This window comes from Apis dorsata, unplaced genomic scaffold (genome assembly GCF_000469605.1).
Source record: "Apis dorsata unplaced genomic scaffold, Apis dorsata 1.3 scaffold_129, whole genome shotgun sequence".
NCBI classification, from domain to species: domain Eukaryota; kingdom Metazoa; phylum Arthropoda; class Insecta; order Hymenoptera; family Apidae; genus Apis; species Apis dorsata.
The window spans coordinates 970,548-978,899 of NW_006263422.1; the positions used below are offsets into that span (position 1 = coordinate 970,548).

The 8,352-nt window shown below is 23.9% G+C and overlaps 3 protein-coding genes across 8 annotated transcripts in view; 2 read left to right on the forward strand and 1 right to left on the reverse strand.

Moving 5' to 3' along the window:
* Positions 1-2,464, forward strand: part of LOC102680611 (diuretic hormone 44) — a 28,251-nt gene extending 25,787 nt beyond the window's left edge. Inside the window, exons 3-4 of the mRNA XM_006612931.2 lie at positions 1,124-1,531; positions 1,628-2,464. Of these exons, the coding sequence (XP_006612994.1) occupies positions 1,124-1,531; positions 1,628-1,657 (438 nt within the window). The 3' untranslated portion in view covers positions 1,658-2,464. The remainder of the gene's footprint in view (positions 1-1,123; positions 1,532-1,627) is intronic.
* Positions 2,465-3,827: 1,363 nt separating this feature from the next.
* LOC102681550 (F-box-like/WD repeat-containing protein TBL1XR1) lies at positions 3,828-7,113 on the reverse strand. Its single transcript, XM_006612940.2, has 6 exons — positions 6,791-7,113; positions 6,196-6,483; positions 5,193-5,539; positions 4,780-5,124; positions 4,321-4,689; positions 3,828-4,212 (listed from the first exon to the last, which is right to left on the reverse strand). Exons 1-6 carry the CDS (start codon positions 6,846-6,848, stop codon positions 4,081-4,083), a joined length of 1,539 nt encoding a protein of 512 aa, XP_006613003.1. The 5' UTR covers positions 6,849-7,113; the 3' UTR covers positions 3,828-4,080.
* The window catches only part of LOC102680979 (methionine-R-sulfoxide reductase B1), a 6,097-nt gene continuing 4,794 nt past the window's right edge, over positions 7,050-8,352 (forward strand). For 2 of the 6 annotated variants that reach the window (XM_006612934.2, XM_006612939.2), the window contains exon 1: positions 7,238-7,395. In XM_006612934.2, the coding sequence (XP_006612997.1) occupies positions 7,317-7,395 (79 nt within the window). In that variant the 5' untranslated portion in view covers positions 7,238-7,316. Of the gene's footprint in view, positions 7,185-7,237; positions 7,396-8,352 lie in introns of those variants that run through there. The other 4 variants (XM_006612937.2, XM_006612938.2, XM_006612935.2 and 1 more) reach the window with 4 other exon arrangements.

Below are 8,352 nucleotides of genomic sequence, written 5' to 3' on the forward strand. Positions count from 1 at the left end.
AAAAAAAATGAACATTGTGATTACAAAATTTATCAACATATTTTTTTTATAATAGGATGTATGAAAAGCGAGAAAACATGTGAAATTCGAAGTATAGATGAACGCAAAGCGTTTAGTGTTAACCATACATACGCGTAAGTGTGTACTTACGTGGCCTACTCTTTTAATACGCGCCCCTTTTTGCTCATATTCTGAGCGAGTGTGTTCCATAAAACTGGCAATAAAACTAGAGAAATATTGCGTGGTGGTAGGCTAGAGAAAACTGCGCAACGTTGCGTTGATTTCTTTCTTTTTTTTTCTTATTTCACATATGTGCATATGCAATCGATCCACTTTCATTCTAATTCATAATGATCTTTTTTTTTTCGCCACTTCAACCGTAATATTGTCCACGATAATCAAATTCTGTTCTTTACTCAAAAGCATGGTACTATAGTCGACGTAATTGTTCCATCTTTCGCGTCAAATATCCACGTACATCCTTTCTGAAGTGTTTTAATATTCATAAAAAAATCTTCACCTATTATTACGACATTATGCTCAATTCTCTTAAAACTAAAATATAATTGTTTAAAATTCTCGTTTATTAGGTAACTTTAGAAGGAATGTGAAAAGATATTTTTTTTATCATTAGACAGACTTTATTATTGATTCTATAATCGAATCGTAAATAAATCTTTTAGCAATATATTTAGATCTTTTCTTCTCGTATGAAACGATTGACAGCAATAATCAACAGGTGATTAACTCTAAATTATTTATGACTTATATTACGATATATATATTTTAGATGAAATTTCTTCACCGAAATTAGGTTATCACACGATTGATTTTTTGGATTTCTAACACACGTGAGTTCTAAGAATGTGGATGTCATTTTTTTTTTTTAATTTTTAATTTCTAATATGTAAACACTTTTTTTCATTGAAGAAATATTATAATTTTTATTTCATTTCTCAACAAAATAAAAGTCAAGTGATCTATAAAAGTAAACGTAAAAAATATATTCGTTTTTTGCATAGTGTATAATCGGTCCGAATAAATTGCAACCGGATATTGTAAAATTATATCTTGAGAAAAATTAGTATTGGAATATTAATAACAAAATTTTATAATTTTTCAGAATGAAATGTTCGACTCGGGAAACGATCCAGGATCAACAGTAGTCCGAACGAAACGTCTTGAATCAAAACGTATCGGATCATTGTCGATCGTGAATTCTATGGATGTGTTACGACAAAGAGTTCTTCTTGAACTTGCTAGACGTAAAGCGTTACAGGATCAAGCTCAAATCGACGCCAATCGTCGTCTTTTGGAGACGATTGGAAAAAGATCGTTACCTCTTTACGGCGGAAACATGTCTAAAACCGGCGATTCAAGATTGAAAAACGAATTTGAATACATACTCGAGCAACAAGGAAAAAATCATGATCGAAACGTGGCACCGGAAAGAATTTCCGAAAGACTGCAGGATTGGCTTCATAACGATGATTCGGCATTTCGAGAAAGACAGGATGATCAAACGCGAAGGGTAATTATTCCAAGCGAACATTTAATTTCATTGTGAATCAAATTTATTCCTAAAATTTGTTCATACAAAAAAATAAATGAAATTTAAAATTTTCAGGCGCAAACAAATGAGCTACGTTTACTGTAATCGACACTCAAGGAGAACACTCACAATCAATTTTCGCTATATTACGATTTTTTATCTAAAGCTAATGAATTGCATATAGTTTATCTATTATTCGTCATATTTCTCAGGTTATATATATATATATTATATATATATATATGTATACAAACATGTATTTATACATTTTGTGGCGTGCAAAATTCATTATTTAATACGTATTTCATTCATGAATTATATGCAAATTATTCATGTCAAGCATAAAATAAATATTAGTATTCGCGCATGATATATTCGTAGAAAGCAAAAAATTTAAGAAATAGAATGTAACAGTATTTATTTTCTTATTTTCGTTTTAATTTTAATAATCATTTTAATCGTAACTAGTTTAATTTTGTAGCATCCAGAAAGGGAAGAAAGTAGAAATAATAATGAAAAATATAAAGTAATTTTTCTTATTGATATTTGAAATTTAATGTTATAATTTGAACTTAAACATTTTATTTTTTTCTATTTCTTCCTTTTCAATAGCGCAAAAATATGTATATGAAACAAAACAGTATTATGCGTTGTGATCCCACAAAGTCTGCCCAATCCAACAATCTACATAGAAGACATTTTATATCCAATATTGGATATAATTTAATGTAAATGTTTTTTCACATTAGAGTTAAGTTTTATGAACACAATGATAGAAATATTATAAACTATTTTATTATAAATAATAATTTAAAAACGTAAATATTGTAACTTTTAATTGAAATTAACTATGGAAAAAGATTATAAAATTGTATTTATCTATTGTACAGTAAAATTTTTTGAATCATGCAATATTTTGCTAATAATTTCAAACTATTTCCAAAATATAATAGATCCAAATAGCTATAAATTTAATGTAATGCAATTATTTAAATATATAGATCAAATGCTTTGTTCCCGACAAACTTTATTCATGAAAGGAATAAATGTAATTAAGAATTAATGTTCCATATCTTAAATATATATATGCAAATTATTTTTTATTATATATTTTATTTGTGTTAATAACTTTATAATCAGTACGTCTTTTGTTTTTCTTAATATCCTCGAAAAAAATCAAGTAATGATCTAATGAATTATATATTTTATTACCAAAGAAATATATTACATGTATTTAAAAAAAATCGGTAAATAGTTCCTTTCATAAGTACCATAAATTAATAGACATATGTTTTCTTCTATCAAATTTGTACTTATGTAAAACATCGAAATATGATTTATTCTTGTAAATTTTATTAAAATCTTATTAAAATATTTTATTTTTGATTTTATATACTTTATATTATAATGAAAATGTAACATGCACATGAATATTTACAGAAATAATAATACTGTATAAAAATCACGATAAAAACAAATTTTTCAAATTAAATTATGCTATTTTGCAAAATATTTTTTCTTTTTATTTTAGTTTATCTCTCTACTTCGTTCTTCAATTTTTTATATATTTATATATTTTTTATATTAAGCATTCATAAACAATTTTTATGATTATCTTAATATACAAAAATTAATTCTTCTGATATTTATATTCATATTAAAAAATAAATGTAAATTTTATTATTATTATTTATATATTGCATTATATGCATATCTTATTATTGAAGAAATGTACAAAAAATCTTCACTATGTAATTATGCAAAGAAATTATATATAACATATAAATAGATTTTTTTTTTATTTTAAATCTATGTATAATATTGTGTATTTATTTATTTTCATTTTAGCTCTTTTTATTTGTATGACTTGTGTATATTATCCAATGCATAATTATATAATATAATGAAATATAATGAAATATAATTGAATATAAATGAAATAAATTTAATTTAAATTATATTTGTGTATAATCTAATTGTACCTTTTCATTCAATGGTATAAGAAAAATAAATCATTTAATTTACTGTTTTTTTAAAAAGATTTATTTTATTTCTTATTATTATCGATGTTCATATAATGCTTAATATTATAATTAAAATTACAACATGTATTTCATTCACTTATAGTGAACGAAAATAGTATTTTTCTCTGGAAATATATCTGTCAAACTTTTTCAAATTGTACAGAGTATCATTGAAAATATTTAATGTACAATACTTTTTATAAACCTCTTCAACAGAATAATCTTAGGAAAATAATCTATAAAAAGCCACATTTTTTTTAATTTGCATTTATGTTTAAATTTTATTTAACTCATAAATCGTCGAATCATTTTTATCTATATATAAATAATTAATATTCTATGAAATTATATCCAACAAGCGCAAACAAATAAAGTAAAGTAAGTATAAAATGTGGCTAATATTTTGAATGAAGAATTAAACAAAAATAAAGTGAGAAATATTGAAGGTAACTTAGAATCATAATAAGTCCAAGAAATGAAATATAATCTATTATTTAATTGCGATCACATTTTACGAAGATCAAGAACAAATACACTGCCATCAGATGCAGAAGCACCAACTTTGTCACCTCGGCTATTCCAACATACTTCAAAAATTCCTCCAGTACCTTGGTAACTATGCACCAATTGACCGTTCTGCACAATTAAATATATATAATGAAATATAAATATAAATATAAATTATATATAATGAAATATATATAATTTCTTAACGACAAGTAGAAACAAAAAAAATTATTTTACCTGAGTAGACCAAATATGAACACATTTATCAAAACTTCCACTAGCAAGAAATTTGCCATCTGGACTAAATGCTACGCTATACACTGGTTCTGTGTGTTTTGTAAGTCTGTGTATACATGCACCTCTTTCAACATCCCATAATCTTACAGTAGAATCGAATGATGCACTAGCTAAAGTTAAATTCATATTTGGATTATGGGTTCCAGGTCCAGTTGGGGACCATTTAATAGTATATATTTCTTTGCTATGAGCTTGTAAATCATGTACCCATGTATCTTGTTTCATAGACCAAATTTTAAGACTCATATCATCTGAACAACTAGCCAATAAATTGCCTTGGGGATCCCATTTTATAGCATTAACTTCATTCTGTAATTAAAGAAAAAAAAAAACTCCTTATGTTTTAAAAAATAAATATTTAGTTAAAAAATATAATTATATTTCTATATATATACATACCGTATGACCTTGGAAGCTTTTGATTGGTTTATCAACATTAAGTTTACATACATGAATACATTGGTCAGTGGAACAACTAGCAAATGATGTATTTGTTTGCCAATCAACATCTAAGGCAGGTGCACAATGAAAACTAAACTGTTGAGTACATTGTCCACTTTCTGCATCCCATATGATTGTTGTTTTATCAACTCCAGCACTTAATATATAATTTCCACGTTTATTCCACTTTAATGCAAAAATTGGACCCTTATGTTGACCTAATGTAGATGCTAATTTACCATCTGTCTTCCAAATCCGTGCATAACCATCATAACTTCCTGTAGCCAATAAGGTACCGTCACACTGAAATATGAAATAAATTTTATTTTTTTTTTTTTTTTGATTTTATAACTTAAAAAAAATAATTTTACCTTCCAATCTAATGAAGTAACATCTTTATTGCTTGGTACTTCGGTACCACCCTTTTGTATGCAATGACGAAGCACAAGCTGATTTGGAGCCTGAGAACTACCAGACATATCCCAGATACGAGCTGTACTATCCCCTGAACCAGAAGCTAAAAGATCAGTTGTTGGATTCCATGCACATATGAAAACTTCTGATTCATGACCACGTAATATTGTAGCTTTAGTGTCTGGAATTTCAACAGCGCTAGCATTAGTTCCCCTGCCTGAACCTTGTTGTTGTTCATCTACTTCCATTTCTGTTCTATCTCCTCCTCTTTCATTTGTGCCTACACCTTCATTGGAAGTAACAACTGAAAATAAATTATAAGTTAATAACAATTATTAAATAGAAATTTTCCTTTCCTTTTTATAATTATATATGTAATCTAAAATAAAGAAATTCTGTATTTAAAAAATTTTAATATTAATTTTAAAGTCTTAATATTTAATAATACTGTTATCTTTATATTATTTTATATTTGTATTAGTATCTTTGTTATCTTGATATTATCAAATTAATCATACTATTGAATTAATTTGCAAGTAATTAATTTTTAAATTTTTAATTCTTTATTCCAGATTACATATATATTAATAATATAATTGTTTGCTCCTAGTTTACGGACATGTTATAATTTTAAAAATGAGCTTTAATTTGCTATATCAGTATATATTTTAACATTAAGAAAAAATTTACTAAAGAAATAAAAATATATATATATATATATATAATATAAATAATATACAAATATATTAATATATTTTGATTTAACTGTTATAACAAAAAATATTAGCTCATAACAATCCGACAACTAAAGCAGTCCATTAATATACCTGGTTTAATAAGGAGGTCTATTAAATTTAAATATTTTTATAGACCAGGGTGTACCAGGATAATAAAATAATTCTTGATTTAATTAATTATATGACACATTATTATAAAAATTGTTATAATAAATAAAATTACCTTCCTCTCCATTTGTGTCTTGGACTTCTGTTTTCACTTGTTGTTTTTGTTGATTAATTTGATTTTGTCTTGATGCCACAACATCTGGCATAACAGCATCAATAAGAGAAAGAGATTCTACCATTCTTTGTTCAGTTCCATCTTCACCTATTGATATCTCTGCTTCTGTATATTGAAGTCCCTTTTGTAGAATTGATAAAAGTGCTGCAGGTGGTACTAATGCTCCATTTATATTACTTTGTGATATATGTGATTCTATGCCAAATGTATATGCAGAATGTTGAAATCCTTAAAGAAAATATACAATCTAAATTATAATTCTTATATAATTTATAAAATAATTTATACACAATAAATTTAAAAAATATATTTAATAATTAAATGCTTATATTTATTCTCAAATAACCTCTTTCAATCATATTTAATCTATATTTTACAATATGTTATTAACTAATAAAATTTTATTAATAATAATTATTATTATAAAAAATATATATATCTACCATGTAAATATGATAGATATATATAAACAATAGGAATACGAAATTTGCCTAAATTATTTAAAGAAAGGTTATGAAGTACTCTAAAAACATACCAGATTCTTGAAGGTATCGGTAAACCAAGAAATTGACTTCATCACTAGAGAAGCTCATCGTTCTTTGCTTTCGCGATACTAGCACAACATATTTATTGAAAGTTGCGCCTAAAAATCACTTTGACTTAGGTCGGACGCCGAGATTGCCGCGTCGAGATCACTATAAGAACATAGACACACTACACATGAGACTTTACCATTGGTCAAAAAATACGAACAATAGTGTGTTCTAAAAAGATACATCGCTAACTTCAATTATAATTTCATCTTATTTCAAAACAGTGAAAAAGAAAAGGATAAATAATTAGACTTCATTCATATAATGTTTTCAAATGATTATGTAAACAATAAGAAGTGTACTTATGCAACGGAATACAACAATGATCTAGCATTGGTAGTATTATAGTTATTATATGATATTTGTTTATATGTGACACTTCAATAAGATAGTTTTGAATTAAAAATAAGTCATAGGTGTTTATGAAAACATTATTTATTATTATTGAAATTTGTAAATATTTCAATAATGAATACCATTTATAGAAATTTGTCAACACGTTTACGACATTTAATAGTGTTTACGCCAAATTTAATGTTCCGAGGAGGTTCGTATTGCATTTTCGTAATTAAATTATATTTATAAATATTGTTTAAACATTACTTAAATTTAATATTTTTATGAGGTTAGTTTGAATAAAAAATTCGTTATTTTCTATATATTGATGTTGAAAGAGTAATATAGTAACCATATATTTAATTCTTATATTTAAGATGAATAATTTGTATTAATTTTTTTTATTTAAAAAAATATCGTTTATATATTTATTTATTAAAAGGTTAGTTTTTTTTCATACACGAAAAATTTTAAGAATTTATATTAAAAAAATGTACTAAGAATCATTTATATTTTTAATATTACGAAAATATTAAAATGTATAGAAAATATATTTCTATATAATATATATACATATACCTAATAATAATATAACAATATATATTTCATATGTTTTGAAATTTTCATTTATATAAATTGAGTTCGACAAATTTAAAAATAAATTTTTATAAATTTCTTAAAATTAAAGAAATAAATGAATTGAATATAAATGGTTCTAAAATGCGTATTCTAAAAAATTAACATTAATAACAAATTAATAATTGTTTTAATTACCTTAGTTTGTTAATTTTAAATATTTTTTATTTCATATTAATAATTATAATTTTGTTAAATTGTTTAAATTTATTATTAAGAATTAAAATGTAAAAATTTTATTTGTATTTTAAGATTTTTTTTTTTAATCATATTTCTTAATCTCTTAATTTTTTTTTTCTATTTTTCGTTTGTTAAGATTAAAAATATATACAAGTTTATTATAATAAAAATTTTTTATTTATCTTTTTCATATATTGAACCAATATTTTAAATTTAATGATATTTAATATGAATATAAAATATAATAAATATAGTAAAATGTATTTATTTTTAAATATTTTTTATATAATATATATTTTTCTATATAATATACAATTAATATAAATATATTTATAAATGATTAATCTTATAA

Bases quoted from the DNA above. Each gene is read 5' to 3' on its own strand.
- LOC102681550 (XM_006612940.2), bottom strand. From the start codon at position 6,848: ATGAGCTTCTCTAGTGATGAAGTCAATTTCTTGGTTTACCGATACCTT. The intron at 6,484-6,790 runs GTATGTTTTTAG...ATTTTCTTTAAG, and splicing joins CCGATACCTTCAAGAATCTG to GATTTCAACATTCTGCATAT. The intron at 4,690-4,779 runs GTATGTATATAT...CTTTAATTACAG, and splicing joins AAAGCTTCCAAGGTCATACG to AATGAAGTTAATGCTATAAA.